This window comes from Electrophorus electricus, chromosome 7 (genome assembly GCF_013358815.1).
Source record: "Electrophorus electricus isolate fEleEle1 chromosome 7, fEleEle1.pri, whole genome shotgun sequence".
NCBI lineage: Eukaryota > Metazoa > Chordata > Actinopteri > Gymnotiformes > Gymnotidae > Electrophorus > Electrophorus electricus.
Window position 1 is genome coordinate 20,768,150 of NC_049541.1, and position 25,899 is coordinate 20,794,048.

Genomic DNA, 25,899 nt, shown 5'->3' on the forward strand with positions numbered 1-25,899 from the left:
TCAGCAAATAGATGGCTCTTCAGTCTGTGTTTCAAGACTGTAAGGAACTCTGCTGTCCAGACAGCAAGTGGGAGTTCATTCCACCATCTTGGAGCCAGGACAGAAAATAGTCTCGATGCTTGTCGTTCATGAGACCAGAAGCAAGGTATTTCAAGCTGAGCCATACTTGTAGGTTCAAAAGTACAGATCAGGCTTTGACCATTGACTTCATGTATGAAGGGGCTGGTCCATTTTTGGCTTTGTAGGCAAGCATCAAGGTTTTAAATCTGATGCATGCAGCTACAGGGACCCAGTGAAGGGAATGCAGCAGTGGAGTAACATGTGAACTTCGGAAGATTGAAGACCAGTCGTGCTGCTGCATTCTGGAAAAGGTGTAGAGGTTTGATGACTCTTGGAGGAAGACCAGCAAGTTGCAGTAGTCTAGCTTTGAAGTCACAAGAGACTGCACAACCCCTGGGTAGCTTCCTGCGAGGGAAAGGGCCAAATCCTTCATGTTACATAGGAGGAATCTGCAAGACCGGGTTAGATTAGAAACATGGAGTTGAGAATGACAACTGGTTGTCCAGTTACGCCCAGGCTACATGCAGCTTTGGATGGTGATACCAGGGAGTTCTCAAAAGGAAACAGTGAGGTCATGGTAAGGGTTGGGAGTACAGTGGGATGAACAGACGGTCAGTTTTACTGGGGTTGAGCTTCAAGGGGTGGGCTGTCATCCATCACGCGATGCCAGTCAAACATGCTGAGGTATGTCTGGAGACCTGCATGTCAGAGGGTGAAAAAGAAAGAAATAATTGAGTGTCATCAGCATAACAGTGGTAGGAGTAACCATGAAAAGATATCACCAAGAGAACAAGTAAACAAGGAGAAGAGAAGGGGCCCAATACTGAGCCTTGTGGAACACCAGTCAAGAGTCTACATGGTTTGGATGTGGATCCTTTCCATGTCACCTGATAGGACTGTCCCCCCAGATAAGACCGAAACCATCTCTAAGCAGAAGCAGTCACACCAAGCCTGGAGAGAACACAGAAGAATGTTGTGGTTCACTGTGTCAAAGGCTGCTGAAAGGTCTAGAAGAACCAAAACAGATGACAGTTTGGCAGCATGAAGTTTCTCAGTCACTGCTATAAGGGCCATTTCTGTAGAATGTGCTGGTTCAAGTTCAAGTTCAAGTTCAAGTTTGGTTTATTCGTCACATACATAGTCATACACCGTATAACGCGCAGTGAAATGGTGGAGAGTGCTCTGTCCAAACTGAGGAAAAGAAAACAGGGGTGCATAGAGAAATATACATATTCTCTATATGTGAAATATATATATATATATATGCAAGATAAATATATATATTCTATGTATGTACAAAATATATTAACAATGTATGTACAATATATGTATATTATGATTATATACACAATGTACAATGTATATGGTTGTGTATATATGTACACAATCTACAGAATGTATAGATCCATTTCGTATAATAACATATCTACAGTTGTTGTGTAACAAGGTAATTGAATATAAATATATATATACAGATATACACAGTTATGTTACATGGTGGTGGTGGTCCCCACAGTTTATCAATTTCCCTGATTCAGGGCCCAAATGGCCTGTGGGAAGAAACTCCTCTTCAGCCTCTCTGTCTTGGTCTTCAGGGAGCGAAAGCGCCTCCCTGACCTCAACAGAGAGAAGAGTCTATTGTTGGGATGGGTGGGGTCCTTCACAATTCTCCTGGGCTTGGTCTGGCACCGCTTGTAGTAGATGGTCTGCAGGTCAGGAAGTTCCATGTGAGTGATGCGCTCTGCTGACCGCACTACCCTTTGGAGTGCTTGTCTGTCCTGCTTGGTGCTATTCCCAAACCAGACTGTGATGTTCCCCGTGAGGATGCTCTCGATAGTGCAGGTGTAGAAGTTCCGCAGTACCTTGGAGGGCAGTCTGAAGTCTCTTAGGCGTCTGAGGTGGTAAAGACGCTGACGAGCCTTCTTTGCCAGTGAGTTGGTATGGCGGGACCAGGACAGGTCCTGCGAGATGTGAACACCAAGGTACCTGAAACTATCTACTCTCTCCACCGTGGTTCCACTGATCCTCACAGGTTGGTAGTGCCGCTCCTGCTTCTTGCTGCAATCCACGATCAGCTCCTTTGTCTTACTGACGTTTAGGAGGAGATTATTTTCCTGGCACCAGTTTTCCAGGTGTTTAATCTCCTCCAGGTAGGCCCTCTCGTCGTTGTCTGAGATCAGGCCCATGACAATGGTGTCGTCAGCAAACTTGACAATGATGGTGGAGTTGGAAGTGGCTGTGCAGTCGTAGGTGTACAGTGAGTAGAGCAGGGGGCTTAGGACACAACCCTGAGGAGCTCCAGTGCTGAGGGTGAGGGTGGATGAGGCGCAGTTGCCTACCCGTACTGATTGTGGTCTGTCTGTTAGGAAGTTGATCCAATCGCACAGGGATGTATGCAGTCCTAGATCCCCCAACTTAGTAGTGAGTAGGGAGGGGATGATAGTGTTAAATGCTGAACTGTAGTGTTAAATGCTGAACTGGTTTGTAGCCAGACTGATTGGGATCATGCAGCTGGTTCTGGGTAAGAAAAAGAGACAATTGATTATAAATTGCTCGTTTTGAGAGGAAAGAGAGAAGTGATACCAGTCTGTAGTTTGCAACGCCGGAGCCATCAAGTGTGCCCTTCTTGAGGATTGGTACCACCCTGGCGGCTTTGAATGCAGTAGGCACGTATCCAGAAGATAAGGAGTTGTTGACAGATGAAATGAAGCAGATCTCTTGTGATTGTCTGGAACAGAGCAGAAGGAATTGGATCCCGCAGACATGTAGTTGGATTGCTGGAAATCAGAAGTTGAAGAATTTCATCTGAAGATAGAGAGAGAAAAAAAAAAACTCAGAGAGTTGGATGTTGGGGACTGCACGTTGGTTGGAGGAGTGGGAACAGAGGAAAAGGACTGGTGGATTGCTGCAACCTTCTCCTCAAAGAAGGTGATGAAATCCTCCTGTAAGAGATGTGGAAGGAGGGGGAGGTTTAAGGAGAAGGGGCGGGGAGTGAAGAGCTTGCGTGGATCAGATGCTGATTTGAATTTCTCCCTGTAGTAGGATGACTTTGCAGATGTTACTTCCAGTGAGAACTTGGAAAGGAGAGACTGGTATGAGCTGAGGTCTGAATCTACGTGAGATTTCCTCCACCGCCTCTCTGAAGTCCTTAGTTCTCTCCTGTGGCAGCAGTGTTTCTGTTAGCCAGGGGGCAGGTGGGGAGCACTTAGCAGGTCTAGAGGAGAGAGGGTACAGAAGATTCACTGATGAGGAGAGTGTAGAAATGAAAGAATTTGTAACTGTATCCAAAGAGAGAGAAGACAGAGTCAGGGTGAGGAAGGGTGGACAAAATATTAGATGTACGGGAAGAGGGAGTTATGGAGTGCAGATTGCGACAGAAGGAGGAACATGTTGGAGAGGACTGGATGGAAAGAAGGAAGGGAGAGAGTGAAGGATAGAAAGTGATGGTTCGAGAGGTGACTGCGATGTCCGATGTTGTGGTGGTATGGGTGAAGATCAGGTCCAGAACATTGCCCACTTTGCGACTCGGAGGAGAGTGGTTGAGGGTGAGGTCGAATGCTGTCAACAGTGGTAGGATGCAGGAGGAATGCAACTCATCTGATGAAAGGTTGAAGTCACCAAGGCGAATGAGTGAATTTCCTTAAATAGGGCATTGACTCAGGAGGATTTCGAGCTCATCAATGAAGTGATCTAGGGAACCTGGAGGGCAGTAGATGACAATGATAAGACGTTTGGTGGGGAAAGACAACGCAATGGCATAAAATTCAAAAGAGGAGATAGAACGAGTAGAGAAAGAAATTGGAGCGAAAAGCCACTCAAGACATTAGTAAACCTGTGCCACCACCCCTGCTGAGACGCCTCGGAGAATGGGGAAATGAAAAGGCAGAGGACAGGGCAGAAGACTCGGAGTCGCCGAGTTCTCAGGGGTGATCCGTGTTTCTGTCAGAGCCAGGAAGTGGAGGGATGCTAATGCTGAGATGGATTCAGCCTTCTGGACAGCAGACTGGCAGTTCCAGAGCCCTCCTGCCACCACGATATGGGATGGTGTGAAGCGTTGTGAGTCTGTGAGGTTGCTGAGATTGCGACATCTATGATGATAGTGTTGAGGAGATCTGTGGGATAACAGATAACATTTGTGGATGTATGAGATAAAGGATTGAGATAATATGAGAAGATACTTAGCTGAGTTTGTAAAGTCCGGTAGGTGAGTTGTAGATGAACTGAGAGCACCACCAAACCTTCTCCAGATGTTGATTACCGCTACAAACGTCCTAATTTAACGCAGTTCAATAAGTGCTGAGCCCGCCCCTCAATTCACACTGAAGGCCAGGGCAAAACTACACTGGTAGTGAGTAATTACAGCTAACAAGCAACTAACTAGGTTTAGACAACAAGCCTTGAATTTCAAAGGATCTAAGGCAAAAGTAAGTGAACTCAGAGCCTAGTTTAACCAACCAAATGATAATCCAACGAGACAAACCAGAAGCACACGGGTACACGTTTACATGCTCACTGGTTTGATTGCATGTGTTGATGCTTAATCATGTAAACTCCCACTGTTCCCAGTTCCTAATGAAATACTAACTGTTGTGGGACAGAATGAATCTGGATAAAAAGAAAAAGCAAGAGAGCAATAGGAGAGTGGAGAGATGGAATAAGATGTAAATAATTGTGTCTATATGGTGAAATCACTATAATTCCAGGCAGAGCAGAAAAACACCTAAAAAATCTACACCAGAGACAGCTGCATGTGCCCATACACACACACAGAAATCTCTCAGGTGGCCTTGGCTTAGTTTAAAGGGATAATTATGTCTGAACTAGTCCTACCTTCTTTTCAAAACCTTCTCTCTCTCTCTCTCTCTCTCTCTCTCACACACACACACACACACACACACACACACACACACACACACACACATCATATTATAAAACATAACAAATGGAGAGATGACCAATTAAATACCTGTAAAGCAGTCAGCATAAGTGTAACAGTGGCCTTCACATCTTCTGGTTTCGTATCCCTCGGATTAAAAGGTGACACGGGGAGTAAGTATGATGTGGGAACACAAGCATTACACACTGCACAAAGTTTGCCATGGAAAAAGGAGTGAATACTGCTGCCAAGTGTCTCACCTGCTGAATACATTACAAAAGGCTTCCTGGGTCTTGATAAGCTGCAACCTTTACCAGCCTGCAATTGGACGCTACTCTAAGATTGGCGGCAGGATTTACCACTTTTCTAATGAACATTGCTCCTTCCCCCCACCCCAACCACCCAATCACACCCTCCCTGGCATTAACCCTCCTGTAGAAAGTGGAATTTCACTAGTGGACAGATGGCTCGGGGTGCTTGGGTAACCTTCCATGAGGATAATTTCCCCAACACGGAAAGGAGAAAGAATGGGAAAGTGGAAGAGAGGTTTCACAACACAACATCTCAGTAGCATCGCCTCCTGCCAGGGAGGGTATGAGAGTGAACTAAGGGGCCATGGTAAGAGAAAGTCAAGCAATGAATACTTCCTGGAGAGAGAGAGAGAGAGAGAGAGAGAGAGAGAGAGAGAGAGAGAGAGAGAGATCAGGAATCACCCCTACTTTCATTTCTTTATTTTAACTGCCAATTTAAAGTTTTAATTTGATCGATTTTCTTTTTAGTCCTGCAAGTTTCTGAAATGAAAACAAACCAATGTGAGGACTTCCCAGTTAACTGTGACCTCACACCCCTGTAAGCTGTGGAATGTGGCTGCCTTGTTAACCTTTAAAACTGCACACCTGAATGCTCTGGGGTCAATCCTGCCCCAGAGATACTGGAAGATAAAATCTGGCAGGAAGTATAATAGCAAGCTAACCTTTGACCTTTGACTTTTAACAGCTCTACCTAAACCATACGAGTCCAGACTGTGGAGAAGTTACTGCTTTCTTCTGAAACTCTGGAGAAAATGCCTTTCACAGCTTATTAAAGTCTTAGTTTCAATTCAAGTTTCAATTCAATTTTGCAAATCTACGTTAGTAAAACATGCTTTTTAAACAAGGGTTAGGTCCAGTATTAACAGAGCACGAGGATTAAAGCGTAGACATCACATAGACAAGCGTAGACAGTGACACGTTAGGTATGATAATGAGATGAAAAGGTACAACTTGTTTCTACACACTGGAGGGTGGAGAATTAGCAGACAGTTGATGGACAACTGATCTATTGATACAAAATAAATAAAAAGCTAAAATGTTGTTATTTGGGAAGTAGCTGTTTAAATCAGCCAGTTAACAAGATCAAAGCTGGCTGAACTACGCAACTTGTAGTGCTGAAAATCTGTTTATGCCTTTGCTCTGATGGATGTGTGAGGTAAGCAGAGAGGGTGGGTAGATCCCCTCCTGTAGAGAAAAGCAACTTCAGTGGCCCCCTTGTGGAGCCCCTGGTCTTCTACTCTGATATCTGCCTCTGTGTGTGTACAGAGAGCAAATGTGGGAGAAAAATACACATGCGTGTACATGCGCATTCGCAGCATGTGTGTGCTTGCGGGTGTACATGCCTGTGTTCTTGCAAGACGGCCGTGTCGTGTGTCTTATCCGCCGCTGAAAGAAAGGTGAAGGAGGAACAGTGAGGGAGTGAGAGAGTGTGCAAGCTGGAGTGTGCGTATACATGTGTACCTGTGCAAATGTGCATGTCCAGAAGAGAGAGCGTGTGACTACAGAGGTCCGCTTGGCTCCCATGGTTCTGTCTCCAACTCCCTCCACCTCCCTGTCTCCTCCTCTTGCCTCGTTCTCCCTGTGTATGTGTGTGTGTGTGTGTCTCTCTCTCTCTCTCTCTCATCTTCTCTGACTCAGGCGCCCCCTGACTCTCGCTGTTGGGATAGCACCACCTCAGACTGCCTTGGAGGTCTCTGTCGATTTCCCACAACCCTTTGCCAGTTTGACTGAGGAGCCATTGAGCTCTGTGTCAGTCAATCTCACCCTCTTCCATTTCTTCTCATCACTTGGCTGCCCCAACGTTTCAGATGCATCCCTTCTCCCCACAATGTCTGAGACGTGCTCTGGTCTGTCAGCCAGGTGCGGTACAGGCTGTGGTTAATAAACCAAAGTACCTTACACCTGCTCCTAATACAGGCAGAAATGTTGCATTCATAACTCTGTGTGTGAGGTGCAGTACTGGACTAAGTCCTAATTCTGTGTCATGTGGGAAGCCTGTTAGTGTGTCTGTGTCCTTTTTTCGAAGGTGTGGTTTAATTTCCTGCCTCTCGTTTTCTCATTTTCCCCTCAGACATTCTTTATCCATGACCGGGACATTTAGCGTCTATGCTACCTCAGACAGCCTGTCCACACAGTCTGTCTTCAATAACAGAAGACACCAAACCACAGGGGAATAGAATGGTTTGCCCAGTCACTGCGATTTTAGAACCAATACCTAAAACTCACTGTGGACTCTGATTTCTTTAATGTACTGAGACAGGACTCCTGTGTCTACTGACCCAAAGTCATTTCTGCCTTATCTGGCTCAGGTGGAAGGGTGTGTGACCAGCTGAGAGTCCAGGAGCAGGAGCTGTGGGGTGGTGGGGTATGTGCACCAGCTGAGAGTCCAGGAGCAGGAGCTGTGGGGTGGTGGGGTATGTGCACCAGCTGAGAGTCCAGGAGCAGGAGCTGTGGGGTGGTGGGGTATGTGCACCAGCTGAGAGTCCAGGAGCAGGAGCTGTGGGGTGGTGGGGTATGTGCACCAGCTGAGAGTCCAGGAGCAGGAGCTGTGGGGTGGTGGGGTATGTGCACCAGCTGAGAGTCCAGGAGCAGGAGCTGTGGGGTGGTGGGGTATGTGCACCAGCTGAGAGTCCAGGAGCAGGAGCTGTGGGGTGGTGGGGTATGTGTACCAGCTGAGAGTCCAGGAGCAGGAGCTGTGGGGTGGTGGGGTATGTGCACCAGCTGAGAGTCCAGGAGCAGGAGCTGTGGGGTGGTGGGGTATGTGCACCAGCTGAGAGTCCAGGAGCAGGAGCTGTGGGGTGGTGGGATATGTGCACCAGCTGAGAGTCCAGGAGCAGGAGCTGTGGGGTGGTGGGTGTGTGCTGAGATTTCTAATCTGTCTGATCTTCCTCTCCTGCATGTTTGGTGTTCGTAGTCTAGCGCTCCTATACCTATTCATTCCTCTCCACCCTGCATATACGTTGCCAGAGTGCACACACACACACACACACACACACACACACACAAGAATGCCAACGGAACGACAATGGATTAAATTTTTCTAGATTAATTTGCTCTCTGGTTAGAGTAAAAGGAGGGGGAGAGAGAGAGAGAGAGAGAGAGAGAGAGAGAGAGAGAGAGAGAGAGAGAGAGAGAGAGAGAGAGAGAGAGAGAGCAGGGGTCAGGGTCCTGTTGGACTAGATGGAAGTCCTGGAGGCTGAAGGAACTCTGCACCTTCAACCCAAAGTTCTTTCCCCGTCTCCTCTTTTCCCCTTCTGTCGTTCTTTCCCTCCCTCCCCCCTCCTCACGCTCCACAGCTGTCTCACAGTGCCACGTAGCTCCGCAGGGTTATTAGACACATGGAATTCACCAGACCCACAAGCAGACCTGTTGTTTGCTCTCTCTCTCTCTCTCCACCCCCCCCCCCCTCTTCCCCAATACTTTCCCCCTGACTCTCACTTTCTTGTGGTTTGTAGTTTTATAAAAGAATCCCATTTGGAAGGTGCTTTTGTACAGTTCTGGGTCTCAGTGGGTTTGCTCAAGATCTGAAGTACACTGTGGCTAAATGAAATTAGCTGGTGGAAAATAAGATGACTGTTCTGCAATTGTTTGTTTTTATTTATATGTGACTTTATCGATCTTTACATTGGCAACACTCAGGACTTCAGTAGTAATAGTAGTAGTGAGTATAATAATAAAAACAATAATTTGTGATATATTCTATACAGCCAACTCATATTTATAAATAATAATCTTATGAATAAAGTGTGTACTCTTCTGTCATCTAGTGGTACATTTATGTAATTGCACCATCACATATGTCGCGTCTGCTGTTAGTGTTTTCTCTATAACTACGTGTGGGAATGCTTTGTTGTCTCTGTGGGAGATTGTTAACAGTTTGTAAATGAAGAGTGTGTTTTCCAGATTAGCTGTTCTCCCTCTTCAGTAGGTCGTTGTATGGCTATGCGTGTACAGCACAACGTGTGTGCTTGTCCCACCCTGCTTGCCATACGTCTCATCTTACACGGCCGCACCTTTCATCACCTACAGGCACGGTTATTTATTTATATTGGTCCAAATTAACCTACATCTCCATGTACTGGACATCAAGCACCTCAGAAGGTTCAGTACAGACTTTGCACAGAAGGACTCAAACACTGTCTAGGCATGATTCATCTCTGTGTATCCTGGTCATCATGATCCAGACACTCAGACAACCAATCAGTGTCCTAGGACAGAGGAACGGTTTCTAAACTAAACCTCTAGACCCTGCCAGAGTCTCACTAATGTGCTTTTCCTTCACTTTTATAGACTGCAGCGATGATCAGAAGCCAAGTGCAAACTTACGCCAAGCTTGTACATAGAAAAATAATGTAAGCAGTTTTGAAGAGAAACAGATTCACTGTGTTTGTTTCATCGCATGCTGAAATTTTATAGATTCTGGCACAAAAAAAAAGGTACTTTCACAAAACACACTATGACATTGTACTGAACGACAGAAAGGTTGTCTTTGTACATGCACTGCTATTTAAGAACAAGAAATAAAACCCAACAAAACAGTTGCCATTTATTTCAATAACTGAGGCACTTTCAGTGGAAACACAATCAACCAACAAGATCAACAGAAATAAACAGGAATATGGTTTAGTGTCCAATATGTTACCATCACATGGGAAACTTCAGGTCACATGTGTTACTACAGCAAAGCATCTTGGGTCACCGAATGGTTTCAGGAGTGATTTTCTTTCCCTTATCCATATGGCTTGTGTGGTCTGAGTGCTCTACAGTGGTGTTTGTGTACTACAGTGGTGTTTGTGTACTACAGAGGTGTTTGTGTACTACAGTATTCTGAGCACACTACAGTGGTGTGTGTGTACTACAGTGGTGTGACTGTATTAGTGGTGTGTGGGTACTACAGTGGTCTGAGCATGCTCTATGATTCCGAGTGCACTTCAATATGTCCAGTAAAACACACCATCTGGTGTGAAGGACCTCTCTAGCCTAGCGGATGCAGAATGTCTGCTCTTCTCAGTCCACTCAGTAGAAGTGCACTACCTGCGATCCCCTCAGGCAGCTGAACGCCTGGCTGTCCAGTCTCCCCATGTCCACCAAGTTATTCTCCAGCTCAACCCTCGCCAGTTGACTGTAGGGCGCCTCGGTGTGGCCGGCCCAGCAGAACGCATCGCGCGGGACCGTCCGAATCTTGTTGTGGGTGAGCGTGATTGAGACGAGCCAAGGCGGGAGCTGGCGTGGGACCTGCCGCAGTGCGTTGTGGCTCAGGTCCAGCTGGTGCAGCAACGGAAGCATCCGGAAGCTTCCGGGAGAAACCCTGGCTATCTTGTTGTGGGCGAGACCCAGGTGCTCCAGGTGGGGTAGGGAGAGGAGCGCTGCTTTACTGACAGTGGAGATGGAGTTCCCCTCCAGGTTGAGGGTCTTCAGTGAGCGCGGGAGGTGTTGAGGGATCTGTCTGAAGAAGTTCCCCTCCAAGTTGAGACTCTCCAGGTGAGTGGCATTGATGAGTGCAGTTTTGTCCAGGCCCTTGTTGGTCAGCCTGTTAGCGCTGAGGTCCAGCACCTGGAGCTCCGCCTTCCCCTGGAAAACCCCTCCTTGGAAGCGCTGAATAAGGTTGCCACGGAGGTACAGCTCCTGTAAGCTGAGAGGGAGGTGCAGGGGCACTGAGGTCAGCCGGTTGTGGGAGAGGCTGAGGGTACGCAGGCTGCCCAGCGGGGACAGCACTCCGGCAGGTAGCGGGGACGACCCGCTCCCCAGGCTGTTGTTGCTCAGGCTGAGGATAAGGAGGCCCGGGCAGTGGGCCCAGGCCGCCTCCGTCATCACCTCCACCCTATTCCCATCAAGGCGGAGTTCCTCCAGCGAGGAAGGAAGGTCTGCAGGAACGCTCTGTAGGACGTTCCGTTCCAGGTGCAGCCTCTTCAGGTTCGGGATGCCCTCGAAAGTGCCCTTGATGGAGCCGTCCGTCAGCCGGTTGTTAGTGAGCACCAGGAACTCCATGGAAAGGTACTCTGGGAGTAAGCCCACAGCGATACCATCAATCTGGTTGTTCATGAGGAGGATATAGCGGGAATTGTATGGAATGCCGTAGGGAATCTTATCCAGGTTTTTGTCCGAACACTGCACCACCCTGCCAAAACAGGACAACACACAGACCTGTTGAGATCATATCCATATTTCACATACTGTACATTAACATCAGGCTTTTTAAAACGCTATCAGTAAAATTATTTCACTGGATTTATGTGTATGATTATGATGTATGTCATAAAAACAGATGAATCTGCAGCTCTCAGAAGGGTCTGTTAGAGACGCACCTCCCATAGCAGACGCAGGCTGGTGGACAGTAGTTGTCTTTAAAATAAGGAAAAAATGGAGCCATAGTCATACTCAGGGAGTCTTTTCCCTGTTTGAGCCATTTCACTTTCCTCCCTTTGTTCAAAGCTTTCGTTTTCTCCTCCTTTCCTCTGTGCTTCTTCACAACTGTGTCCCTCTTCATTACAGCCATTGCCTCTGTAATTCCGTCATGTGGCTCAGTCCTAAAGGAACCGGGCATGCGAGCAGCAGTATGGCCTGCCTTTGCTGCCATCGGCGTGAGACTGGCATGGCCTTTCTCCTCGGGGCGGGGCTTGGCACTGCCACTCTCAGTCTGAGCCAAGAATGCACTGGTGCCATTGGTCGTCAGAGCGGTCACATTTGTTGCAGGTGAAGGGTGATTTGCCCGGGCGCCAGAGAGAGGCGTGGTCTGCTCCACGGGAACAGTGTACTGTTGTAGGATCACTGGGGGACTCTGCGCTGTAGTGGACATCAGTGGGACGTACCAAGAAGGAGGAGTCGTACGTTGGTTGTGAATCTGATGGACTGTTGTTTGAGGCCCAGAGCGATATAGATCCTCACTTCCTACAACTGCGGGTTCCTTGCTCTCATTCGAATATTTCTCAGGATCATTAAAGGTTTCCCGGCCACCTTCAGAGTCTCCTGTCTTATCCTCCACTGTCTGCGAACGTTCTGTGTCTGTCTCATCGTCTGCCCTTTTCCACTTGTTTTTTTCATCACTTCCTCCACGCTGGCCTACAGACCACCCCACCTCTTCTCTCAAAGCTCTCTCCTCTTTCTCCATCACTCTCTCACTGTGTAGACCATCATTCTTCACTGCTGTCGCACTGACCCAAGTACGAGGTCCTGACTTCTCTTCCTCTCCATCCTTCACAGTGTGCTGTCGGAGATGAAATGAATTTGGCTCAGCCCAGAATTCGCCCTCCACAGACACATTCTGCAGAGCTGACACATTCCGACCTGAAGAAGAAAACACACTCAACGAAGTGTCAACACATGAACAAATTTTAAAAAGCACACTTGAAAATGAATCTCGAGTGTTATGAATATGATTTAGACAGCACGAAACAACAGTGCATAGTGCAGAACCGAGATGTAAGCACTTAGTCATGGTGGTACTGTCTACAGCTCAGTCCTTAGCATGATAACAACAGAGTCAATCAAAGGAAAAGTTTCAACAATAAGGACAAACCAGGATTAGACAAGTGTCAGTTAGGTTAGCAAAACCTACTTCAGCAAATCATTAAAGCACAATCTTCTGTGTTATGAATCCTTCTGAACTGCTCCCAGTACTTACTTGGCTGAAGTGCTGATCTCTCAACAGTTCCAGCAAAGATCCAGAAGATCAAGATCAACGATCTCATTTTGTACCGGCAGTGCTGAAAAGACGACACTCCCATAAAAACAACAATCCACCGCTGGTCCAGACAGACGGCTTCCCACCACAACTGAAGCAGCGTGAGAACCAGTCAAGATTCAGAAGTTTTGAGAAACCATCTTGACCGCAGGACTTTCAAAATGGCAAAGGCAAAGCAATGGCTGACTCCACAAATTCACCAAAAACCAGATTAAAAGAAAAAAACTGGTCCAACATTAGAGAGTGAGGGTGGAATCTATCAGAGGCCAGAATCTATCAGTCGTAAACATCTAAAAAGAAAAGCTTACCTAAATTATGTAAGCTGTCCTTTAAATAGTCAGGTTTGCCTACTCTCTCCGTTGTGTTGGTTTAAGGTGCATGCTGACCTTTTTAGCTACGCTGTCCTAGAACAGTGTCCCCATGACACAGAGGGATCCAGGCATAACTCAGGAGTACATATACCCTCTCTGACTCACAAACAGGCCACTGGGCCAATGGAGCCTTTGTAAAAAGTCTACAGACAGGATTCTGCCCTTTGTAATGGCACTTTATCATTACGGGAATTTTCTCACACAAACAACAAACTCTGAAGAATCTATCAGATCAATATAGGGAAAAGAACACTATAGAGAGAGGTCAAAGGTTATGTATTGAGGTCACTGCTGTTTGCCATTTCTCTGCAGCGTCTATTACCTGCCCAGTGACGCCAGGGTGATAAATGGTTTCCATACACATCTATGACCTCTGACCTTGCCGTAGGAGCCGTCTAAAAGTGAGTGGGTGCCTTAAAATGCCAATACCATTGTGTCGTGGAACTGGAAGAATACGTCATCCCCTGGTGGGAACCCTGCTACGAGTCTCCCAGGTCACTGATAAACTCTGTGACTGACAGATCTATTCTGCTACCACTCCAGCATGACAGACTGAGGTGCACATCAGAGCTTGACCGTTCCCAGAACCAAAACGTGTTTAAAAGAGTCCAGCTGCCGTGAGTTGACATTTCAGACTCTTGAGCAATGGAACAAAAACATAAGTGTTGGCAGAGACGTGCACACAGCCGCCAGCATGGTCCTAAGAGGAGATGAGGCCGAGGCACGTAGACGGACACACCAGCTCACGTTTCTCCGGCTCATAAACAACCTCGCACGTATATGTGACAGGACATGTCTATTGTTTACTGTCTTGGGATTATTATATCATGAATGACCACATTCAGTGTGGCAAGTGAGCAGAAAGATGATGGACAGAGCAGGAAGTTTGACTCCACTGGAGGTTTTCACAGTAGACACGTCATTTAAGGAGCGTCAGGATTAAGGTCGATAATGTTGGGCTGTTTGTTAGATGTTCAATCTGATGAAGAAAGTGAGATGTAATAAATTTATAAGGCCATTTAATTAATAAAATTTTACACACACACCCCTCCCCTCCCCAAAAAGCTACCAAATCACAAACTGAACTTTAATATAGAATCAGAAACTAAAATGGGGATTATTTATGAAGTGAAAGCCAGTTAAAAAAAAGCACAATATATATTATGTAAATTTAGAATTAAAATGGGCCTGTGTCTCAAAGTTACACCTAAAGCAAGAAGAGTATGTGGTGAGATAGAGCATTGGGATTTGTCGAATTAAAATCTTAATAAGGGCCCAATAATGTGTAAAACTCTCAAATACAAAGGAACTCCCTCAGAAATCTCTGCCCAAATATGTTTCTATAGGAATGACAGTAGCTATGATATGATAGGTATGACTCAGTCGCTTGCTTAATGGTTACTATTAAAAACACTCCTAATTTGAGGAGCCCGTGGTGAGGACTTGTTCACCATTTGGTCTGTTTGGCAGGAAAGTCATCCTTAACATAAGCTCACTGTGGGCAACAGGAATCCCTAATGAACCTGGTCTGGACTGCAAAAGTTTAACACTTTATGTAAACATTCTGTGTAAATAGTCAACCATTTTGGATCATGGCTTTATTAATGTAGCCATCTAGTGGTGTCTGTGAGTACTACATCAACTGTGCTTGTAAAAATGAAAAGCAAACATTTACATACATGGGAACAAAAATGCAAATAAACCACTCACTCTTATACTGTTATACTGTTTATACACTCTTTAAGGCACTCTGAGTACTTCTGTGTCATGCAAGAATTTCTGGATCAAACTGAAGTCTTTTGCAGTTGTATAGTAGGCATTGCCTGTTTTTTGCAAATGACTATTAGTTGTCAGGCATGAATTAATTGAATTAGGTGTAGTGATTCTGCATGTGTACTGCAAAGTTTATTGTTACAGGATTTATGAGGAATAGTAGTGTATACTCAGTACAATATCAAAGTTAGGAGTAGGACTTTTTCTTTCAAACATGTTTTCTTGAAATCTTAATCGTAGACAAATGTCTTATCAGGACAGCCAGCTCAGGGCGTCGTATAAACATTAGGTAGGAACTTAAAGTGTTGTGTGTAAAGGCATATAAAGATGGGTACTAGTCTTCAAATCTTCGGTCACCCTTTTATTGTTGTTGAGTGCTACCAGTACTAGCTAATAAGATATAAATTAGTCAAACTAATTATGAATACTGATAACATAAGTGAAGTCTTAACAAAAAAAAAAAAAAAAAAACACACATCAAATGTTTCAACATGTATACAGTACAGTTCTATTTCAAAATATCCCTGAAAAGAGGAATTTCACATGGTCTTCAAAAACATAACTGTTCAGAACAAAACACAATCTTACGTTCAACATGAATTTTAAAAAAAAAAAAAGAAAAAAAAAAAGCATTTAAGGAGCTGAATAAGCACGGTCATCTCTGGATGAGTTTTCTTCTCATACTGACGCGGGTCCATAAGTTTCGGGCTCTTCTGGCTATCGTTGTGCTCGAGGGGAGCCGCAGACTTCGCAGCGGCTCTCGGATGCAGGTCAACATTCCGGAACTGGAGTCTTGCAACTGCTCATGGGAAATGTAGTTAATCCGCCTTAACTGCTTGTTGTAGTAACTCCGCAGGTCAGACAGCTCTTCCAGGGCTGCTGCAGAAATGATGGAGGCCTCTGATGGACAGCTGACCAGGACCGATTTTGGGTTTTGCTTGGGTTTACAGACGCAGTCCGAATTCAGAGGCGATAACGGCCGTCTCTTATGAGGGGACACCGACCTTCGCTTGCTGTTAAATTTAAGCCCATCATCACTTTGTGATGATCCACCACCTCCAGTTATATGGCTCTTTTCTTGAATGCTGACCTCTACGTCGACCTCAATCACAGAAGGCCGGTCACATTCAGGTGAATTTAAAGAAATGTTCTCTTCCAGGTTCTGGGTACGTTTCTTCTCCAGGTTCTGCTGGTCCTTGTCCATTTTAATTAATTTGGCATTTCCATGCAAGTCCGCATTGACAACATTAAGGGGAGCGAACATGTCTACCTTCAGCACAGTGTCAACTTGCACACCCTGAGAAACAGAAGAAATTGGACATTTGTAGTCTGGAAACAGTGTAGCAGAGGCAGAAAGAGGCACATTATAGCTATAAAATGCAGTTAGTGAACCATGCAAGGGGCCACTGTTAAAAAACACCCCTGTGTGAGTGAAACCGCAACTGCCTCAACTTGTAGAGCACAGGCAAAAATCTAAATTATGAAAATACTTGTAGCCAAGTCAAAACGTGTAGCATGACAGACTGTAAAGAAAGCAGGCATGGGACAAGCCAAGCAAAACAAGGGAACGGTTGGGGAAGATTTTTGGACATACATGTGCTTCTCAATCAACATTCATACAATGTCCACATGCCGATTTGAGAATTCAGAGGAAGGGGACTGTACTTTGGGGCTCTTTTCCTCATGGACTAGGCAACAGTCTTGACTTTCTTGGCCACAGGGTTTTTCCCAGAACTTTCAGCAGGTCTTTTTCCATCTTTCGGTTTTACCTTGGCACTAGTCCTATCTCCACTGCATCTTCCCTCATTTACCTGTGGGCAGCACAAGAGCTTTTCAACGTGCAGTGTCAGTCTAGAGAATGACAGTCCAGTGGGCTCATCCCATCAAAGTGTGATGAAGAAAAACAAAAGAGGGAGAGAGAGAGAGAGAGAGAGAGAGAGAGAGAGAGAGAGAGACCCCCCCCCGGCCCTACATCGGAAAACCACACCTACACATCCGCTGATGGGTGCTCTGTCATATGCTGCGGTTTCACCTTCCCAATGAGAAGTAGGATGTACTTTTCAGATACCGAGGACTGTTAAAAGACTTTGAAAATCGCTTCTAAATTTGAATGAGAACTCTCAGGTTGTTCAGATCACGTCAAACTATCTCTGCTACAACAAACTGAAATGGTAACTACAAATCCTAATTTCAGATGTTACCAAGAAGCTATTTTAACTCTGTGGATGAGCAAACCAGAATTAATCTCTGATTAGTGTTTACAAATTGTTGTGTGGGTGCTACTAGCTACAATGAACTTTGTGGAAATCATACACATATTAAAAATTGGGAAAGAAGTGAGGTTAATTAGTAAAAGTATGAAAGACTGTTCAGTGGTAAGACACCACATTCTAAAACCTACCTGCCATCTGGTGTTCAATAGGACACACAGTAAAGGTCACATACCCATAGTGACTCATAACCTTTTCAACCACAATTTCCAGACACTGATGACAAATCTGTTAACAATAATTACAGCACTGATGTAATAAGTGCTTGCTTTTTGTTTTTGGAACTCCAAATTAGATTATATCACTTCTGATTGGTCACATGTGACATGCCTAGAAAAAAAATAACTATGGAAAAAAACCAGTAAATGTGAGTATCTGCTAAAGTCTAAGAAGCAGCCAGCTTTGTGTCCCGTAAAAACACTTTAGGATCTTACAAGGCACCACTGGCTGTCTGAAAGCAACAGTCTCATCCCCAGTGGGCCATAACAGCTAAATGCACATACCAATTTTACCAATCAGCTTTTCTTTTTCATTAAACAATGTGAAAAACCGGTGCTGAGAGAGAGAGAGAGAGAGAGAGAGAGAGAGAGAGAGAGAGAGAGAGAGAGAGAGAGAGAGAGAGAGAGAGAGAGAGAGAGAGAGAGAGAGATTGTAAGAACCACCTACAACTGTGAAAGACCAGAAAAGCACACAAAGAGTATGAAAGCGTTTTACACTTGAGGCTGCGTCTGGACTCCCCTGGCCGGGCACAGACACTCTTCTTCTCATCTTCATCATGACCGAGTGGTTTTCGCTCCTGAGCAGAGCAGCTCTGCGTCCTGCCTTCAGGTAGAAGTAGGTTGTGTACGGAGTGAAACTGAAGTCTTCACTTTCAAAGGGAATGCGTTTAAACAAACAAACACACAAAAACAAAATATGCTTCATCATAGGACTTAGTTCACATTAAAATTAAGCCAATGATTAAACAAAAAGATACTTTTTCACACCACCTCCCCCCTCTATTTAGACTTTGTTAACAGATCAGGTAATAGATCAGTGCAGGCATCCTACGTAGAGGGAGGACATTATATAACAAAACAAGAGCATCATTAAAAGGTACTACAGTACATAACCTGTCCAATACGCATTTACTTATACACTCTTACTCAGTAACCTTAAGACGTTAATAACAACAACAACAACAACAACAACAACAATAATAATAATAAAGTAAAACCTTCTTGTCTGAGATGTCTGAAATCTCAGGACCATTAAAAAGTACCTGAAATAGCCATGTAATAAGAGATGGGCAACGATGGCCTCCACTTCCACACGGGACAGGTTCGTGACCTTGGTCATTTTGCGGAGCTTGGCGTTCCCTTTACCCATCCAGGTCTCGCACACCTTCAGAGGGGTCATCTTCTCACCCAGAGATGCAGCCTGCTCCACCATACCCACCACGTCGCGTGCATGCTTGGTGACATCCATGGTGATGTAGTCTGGCACATAAAGACAGACCAGTCACACCAGTCACAGTGAGGGCCAGTAGAACTGGAATCGGAACCGATACTCAACAGTTTCTTGCATTGTTTATTAAAGTTCAGCTGCTTGTTTATGTCTCTTCAGCCGACGATAAATGCCCAGTTCTCTCACCGTTGCCATGCCGACAGACATCACACATTTGGTTGCACTCTTCATCATCCCAAACTTCGTCAAAATGGACTGCCATCATGGCACGGCGACATCTGTGGGCAATCCCCAGACACCAGCGCAATAAGTCAGCGTCAAATGTATTCCTGTAGCGCTTTTTACAACAGTTATCACAAATCAGCTTTACAAATATCCGGAGTCCAAGCCAAGGGTGACTGTGGCAAGGAAAAGCATGAGGAAGAAACCTTGAGAGGAACCACAACCCAAAGGGGGGAGCCGACCACCTCTGGCCCACAACGGACACCAAAACAGCGACAGATGTGGCACTGGAGCCGAGGCATCTAATTCTCAGCATATAGAATTCCTACTGGTTCACAGGCTGTAGTGTCTGCCTTTACCTGTCCACGTTCTGACAGTAGGCCACCATGTTCTGAAGCTTCTGCTGGCCCGTGTTTTCCATGACTACCAAGGTACTGATCCGGAAAATGTCTGCAAATCCGTAGTACACAATGCAGTCCGCTGGACTGTCGTCTCTCCCTGCAAACACATCGACCATCGTCTCGGGTCATTTGAGTCCAACACCATATATGATGCGTTACTGTTTCTATGACTGTGAACCACATCAGGTTGATTTGATACTGGAAACTGTCCTGTACGAATGTGACCTGTGCATGCATGTCCAGTGATGGTTGGTGCAGTGTCCTGTCCTCCTCCCCTTCCCCTGCACCCAGTGTCAGTCCTCCAGGGGTCTGTGGTTTCCGACTGAGAGTACGCTGTGCTGCTTCTCACCAGGTGTGTGCGAGTGTTTGTAAAAGCGGATATCTGTCTGTAAAGAGTCCTGGAGTTTGAGAAACGCGCTACATAAACGTAGCTAATAACCAGGACAGAGAGAGCGGGACTGCACAGTACACGCTGAGCCTAAAGGGCAGTGCACTTCTCAGACATGTCAAAGGTTAACATGAACATACTTCAACGAACACCACCCCACCTGCCCGGCCACTCTCTTGATAGTAGTTCTCCATCGACTTGCTAATGGTGTGGTGGATCACAAATCTCACGTCTGCCTTGTCGATGCCCATTCCAAAAGCCACAGTTGCAACGACCACCTGCCAAGACAGCGTAGATTCAGACACCGGGACAGCCTCTGTGCGGTCTGCGGAAAGTCTAAGCACTAGCCACTCTCAAACGGCCTCCCTGGCCTGCTGGATGACAGCATGTTACAACAGGAACAGATTGAAGAGCTGCAAAACTAGGACAATAAGGCCATACGGCAATTACACTGCTGCGTACACAAAAACAAAAACAAAAACAAAAACAGAGATCTCATATGCATATTGGAACCTTCTGTGAGATCTGTACTAATGATAACAGTAAACAAACAAACAAACATTAAAAAACTATGTTCTGTACAACCCAAATGTAAAGTAAACATGCATGACATCAGAATGACTGAGAAAAACAAAAGGCAATTCAGGGTTGAACTGGGGTCAGGCAGTAGATCTGGGCTTTATGTAACATTCCTCATATCCTTTAATGTTTTAGAACATTCTACTTTTACATTTCTTTTCTCAGAAGTAAGCCCAATTTTCACTCACAGACGTCTATCAAATTGTTCAAGCAGACAGCAGTTTAGTAAACGGTTACCTCCACAAAAACAACAGATTTCTGCAGATCGGCAGCAAACCAACCTCAGACATGGAAAATGTCCAGAAAATAACATGTGCTGTTCAATCCAAGCTGTATTTAACAAAAAACAATTTTCCAACCTGTATCTAGCAAATGAAAACACAGCTGAAGAGCTTATCTGATTACTGGTGCCCCCTACAGGCAGGAGCGGAAAGAGACAGAAAACTACTCCTGAACAACATGGCATAAAGTTTTTGACATATTGCTCCTTTAGAGTTCTGGGCAAGGCAGCACATCGCCGTCAGAGTTCAGGGACTGGGGGGCTGTACCTGGATCTTTCTGCTGGACCACTGCTGATGGACCAGGCTTTTGTTCGCCGGCTCCATGTTGGCATGGTACGGCTGTGCCAGTATACCCCGGCGCTGCAGGTCAGCAGACACGGCCTCGGCGTCTTTCTGAGAGAACACGTACACAATCCCTGTGCGGAACCGGAAACACGGCGACTCGTTAGTAGTAACGTTTGCCACGCGCATGTTTCATGCGTACTAACACGCATTTTAATAACAGGTGCATCGCTTGACGTGGGTCAGGGATTCCAGGCGGTTTCTAAGCAACATTCTTCGTGGCACTACCTGACTGGTCCCTGTATCGTCCTTCGATCAGTGCTGCTATTTCTTTGGTCGAGCCGTCATTATCTTTGAATCGAACCTGCAGAAGTAACGGCAAATAAACAAACAAACAAAAAAAGAAACAAGGAAGGTCACATGGGATTATTCTTTTGTGTTGCTATGCAGCTGTATGTTTTCATTACCTCGCATGCAGGCTAACCGTCCTCAGGTACAGATGCTGAATGTAAGACGTTCTCATAGATGTGAGACAGTCTGTGAGAACGCTTACCTCGTAGTAGAGGTTCGGCCTGTTGAACGGGGCCGTGAGCGTGACGGGTTGTGGAATGCACAGAATCTTCTGGCAGTCCTGGAGAACGCTGCTGGTTGCGGTTGCAGTCAGCCCCACCAGAGGCACCTTGGGAAACTGTCTCTTCAGGATGCCCAGAAGCTTGTAGTCTGAGCCACAGAAAGACCATTCCAATACTGCAGTAGCTCACAACTCAGGTACCAAAGCTATCGATAACTTTCAGCAATTTTGCTTTTCATTATTGCTGGCAATGATGTCGCTGTTTCCAGCAAAAATAGCTTTTTTTAATCAATTAACTATAAATTAATTTGAAATATATGCAAGATGTACGCTGATTGAAAGGGCAAAGTGCTACCAACTCCAAGGTTACGGGCTTGAATCCCAGGCGTCATGCTATGAAACATTGTGTGTTTTACCAAGAGAGCATCTGGTGTCAGGTGCAGTCATGAATATTGTCTTTGCGGTGTATGTTATCTAAATAAAGTATCTAAAGTATCTATTGACCGCTCTACGATTGTAGGACCTTAACAGCAGGTAAACCTTGAACCCTTGCAGTGACGACAACCTCACCTGGTCGGAAGTCATGACCCCACTGACTGCAGCAGTGAACTTCATCCACTGCAATGCGGGACAACAGTCCCATATTGTAGGCCTTCTCCAGCTTAGACATCAGTAATTTGCTCTTGGCAATCTTCTCTGGGGTTACATACAGCAGTTTGAAGGGGCTGTTTGTATCGATCATGCCTGCCATAACAAATTTAGATTCTTCCTGTAAAAACCATAAGAGAAAAAGGTGAACATATAGAAACTCAACGCGAGCTTATGTCCGCCATCATAGCTATTTGGGGTGACGTCTTTACTGTCGAGCACATGGTTTACCTTCGTGCTAGACGCGTTGAGTGTCACAGCAGGCACGTTAATGGACTTCAGATACATGAGTTGATCCTCCATCAAGGACACCAGTGGAGCAATAACCAGTGTAAACCCTGGCAGCCATTCAAATCAAAATTAACAGAATTTTATTGGGGGGTGGGGGGAGAATTCAGTAGGGTGACGTTCTCCACCACTCCAGAGTTCAATTCCTGTGTAATGTGTACATCCGGGGAATAAAGTGATTGTGACGCACATCTACCACCACTAGAGGGAGACATTCCCCCCACCGTTGCCCAGGGACATGCTCGATTTCAAAACAAAACTGAACCATGAAAACATCAACAAACAAAATCTAATGAAAGAATACATTCCTGGAAGCTTCCACCCTGTGGGATGCTGGTTGGTTTAAACTTTGGCTGGAGTTTAAACAACAAAAGAAACAGTTGCATTCCTTTACACAGTGCAGTTTACAGTATCAGTGTTCAACCAAAACATCTGATCACTAAGAAATTACAGTTCAAATTAAGGTGAGCTTCTATTTTAAATATCTGAAACACACAAACACACAGCCACTTAAACTATATTATATGAAGCAGGCATCCGTGGCGTTTGAGTGTTGGAGACTCAGCATGTGAACGCACACCCGCGAGCTCCTACGTACCTTTACAGCAGACAGCCGGGAGCTGGTAGCACAAGCTCTTGCCCCGGCCAGTGGGCATGACCAAGAACAGGTCTTTCCCCGCCATGCCGAGGTTGACGGCTGCCTGCTGGAGTGGCCGAAACTTCGACAGCTTGAACACACTCTCCAGCTTCTTCTGAACCTCTTCTGACCACGAGAAGTCTATTAGTAAAGGTAGAAATATCACTAGAAACCGATACACATAGGCTCAGTATTACAGAATGGATATAGAGAGCTTTTAAGTAAGTCAGTTCAACGTAAGGTGCTTCTATCCATCGTCTCTGAAATTACTGAAGTGCTAACCAGACTCCTCATAGTTCTGAAGGTCTTTTTTGCTGAAGACTGCTTTGGGGGGCTTCCCAGATCCTGAGGGTTGCGAGGGGTCGTTAGAGCCGTCCAGGAGCTTCAACAGTCTGCTCTTCCTGGAGGTTAGTGAAGACTGCTTCTCCAGAAGCTCAGAGATCTGCAGCTCCAACACCTCCAGCTCGGCTTCTACAGATTCAAGCTCCGCCCGAACCGCCTCTACACGGACCAACGCGTTGCCCATCAGTAACAGCATGCAAACGTAAGCAGCATCAACATCAGAAACTCAAAAGCACACTGCTTGAAACCATTCACCCACTCACTGGGTGAGTAAAAAACTCACATTTTATTCTCCTTGCAAAATGACAGAAATGGCAGCATTATGTCATGTAAATAATAGCTCATCATTAATACAAGGATTGTTTTCCACACATAAATGCCAATACTAATAAACAATAATTAAATGCTATCATAACATGCAAGAAAAGCTGGTTAGCCCAATCAGCTAACAAGCAGTGCACAACCTTTAGTCTTATTTTGAGTGTTTTCTTGCTGTTCCCAGCAAGATGGCAATGGCATATAAATAGGCAAACAATATTTTCCCCCTGAGGTTAACACTACAGGCAGATTAAACTGGTATTAGCTTTCACACACAGCATCAGAGTTACGAGACTGGGAAATGTGTCTGCCATGTTCTGGTTTCTAACGAGCTTTGCTTCACAGGGATACAATTAATGATGCAAATCACACCATTACGTTCACCTGCCTGTCCTCACGAGACAAACGGCTGACTGCGGCTTTGCTTGACTCTCCAAAACACTTCATTTTCATTTTTAGGTGATCTGACGCCATATCAATAAGTCTTAGGTGCACTAACCTTTATCTGTGATACTGGCCATTTCAGAACTTTGTCTTCAGGATGACAACTCGAAGATCAGGAGATCATGCTAAAACAAAGCGAAGAGTGCACGAAATGGCGCGCGGTCAATTACATTGGCGATTAATCCCGTTACCCGTGCACGTTAAGCACTTAACGAAGTATATAACTGCACACACGGCCAGTGGCATTACCTTTCAAATGCAGCACGCTAGAAACTTTTACTTTTATTTTCATTTGCTAAGGTCCTTGGAGCGGAAGTGTAACAACGTTACATCCGAGCAAATGTATAAACGTATAAATGTATACATGTATAAACCCTAGAAGGTAAAGGTAAATGGTTATTCGCTCTGTTGGTTTAGCAGGTTAATTAACTAACTTTATAACTACAGTACCACCCTAGCTAGCAGCCTAGCTGGATAGTTTAACTCTAGGAATACACAGCCATCACATCCACAACAGGTATCGGGATTGTACGCCTTTAGCAAAGACACGTCAGTAATTCAGTTGTCACTTCAGATACAAAGGTAACGTGGCTATCTGATAAAGTAATAGTAGGTTAGTCGCTGATGAAGTAAAGGTAATTTGTTGTAGTAATGGTAGGTTAGTCGCTGAGTTAGCTGTGGTTAGCTAGCTCGCTCGAACTTCATTCATATTCACACAGGTTTAACACAGCTTGCTAATATAACTCCAGCTGGGGACTTACACTTGTGGTGAGGAAAGTGGGTCAGGCTTTTAAAAACCACAGCGCTGGCTGAGAAAGTACCCAAGGCGAGCGCCGAGCCGACGGCTTGTTTGCTGCAGCCCTTCTCGTTGCCCCGCGCGACGCCGATACGACACGTGAGTTTGCGCAAGCGGAGGCGTGCAGGACAAGCGACGTGCTGAGCCCCGCGCTGCAGAAAAGTATAAATATGTTAGCTTAGCTATGTGGGTTCACGATAACGCTTTGGTTAGCTTACATTGGTGTCAGAGAATACCACTCTGAAGGGGATTTTGTAATCATTGGAAATAATGTCTTAACGACCTTAGCAAAGCAGTTTAGTCAGACAGAAACTAGCATTGCTCCGCTGCAGTGACTTATTTAGGCGGGGTGGAAGGAGAGCTAAAATGGAGGTGCACGCTAGACTCAAGGTGTGCTGTTACTCTCACTTTGAAAATTACCCTGGACTTTCTAATGAACCGACTTGGCAAGATGGCTTAATTAATTTGATTGACCTGTTAATAGTGCAGCTTTGTTCATTTCTCTGCCATTAGTGGATTCCATAAATATGCATTTTTAAATGTATAGATAGGTTTTCAAACAGGAACATGAAATGTCTTGTCATTTAAGTATTTATAAGAAGAAATGTTTAGTTTCATTATTAAAGGCTGTATGAAACTGGGGGGTTGGTGTGACTTATTAACGGCTACTGGTAATTTTCTGCAGACCCAACATGGCTTTTACTTGTACTTGTGAATTCATGTAAATACATTTTTTAATCAGTAGGTGGAGTAAGGGAGCAACGGTCGCTTGGCATTAATGAGGTGGAACGTGAGCATTCTAAATAAAGTTTAGTGTAAAACAATTGAAATTATTTTCTATGTTTTCCTCTAAAGTAAGATGGCAGATATTTGGATTTTAGACAGACGGCAAAGAAGTCGCTTCATGCTGCTTG

The 25,899-nt window shown here is 45.3% G+C and overlaps 1 protein-coding gene across 2 annotated transcripts; it reads right to left on the minus strand.

Annotated features, from left to right (window-relative positions):
- Positions 1-15,417: 15,417 nt before the first annotated feature.
- On the minus strand, positions 15,418-25,065 carry recql (RecQ helicase-like). Of its 2 annotated transcripts, XM_027021607.2 has the most exons (16): positions 24,951-25,065; positions 24,245-24,314; positions 23,368-23,586; positions 23,047-23,226; positions 22,392-22,498; positions 22,083-22,281; positions 21,495-21,661; positions 21,230-21,305; positions 20,927-21,075; positions 19,960-20,077; positions 19,370-19,508; positions 18,975-19,066; positions 18,604-18,820; positions 18,057-18,210; positions 16,738-16,883; positions 16,277-16,369 (listed from the first exon to the last, which is right to left on the minus strand). In XM_027021607.2, exons 2-15 carry the CDS (start codon positions 24,264-24,266, stop codon positions 16,761-16,763), a joined length of 1,962 nt encoding a protein of 653 aa, XP_026877408.2. In that variant the 5' UTR covers positions 24,267-24,314; positions 24,951-25,065; the 3' UTR covers positions 16,277-16,369; positions 16,738-16,760. The 2 variants fall into 2 exon arrangements, with proteins under 2 accessions (XP_026877407.2, XP_026877408.2); XM_027021606.2 differs by lacking the exon at positions 16,738-16,883 and having other exon boundaries at positions 15,418-16,369.
- Between the last annotated feature and the right edge of the window lie 834 nt (positions 25,066-25,899).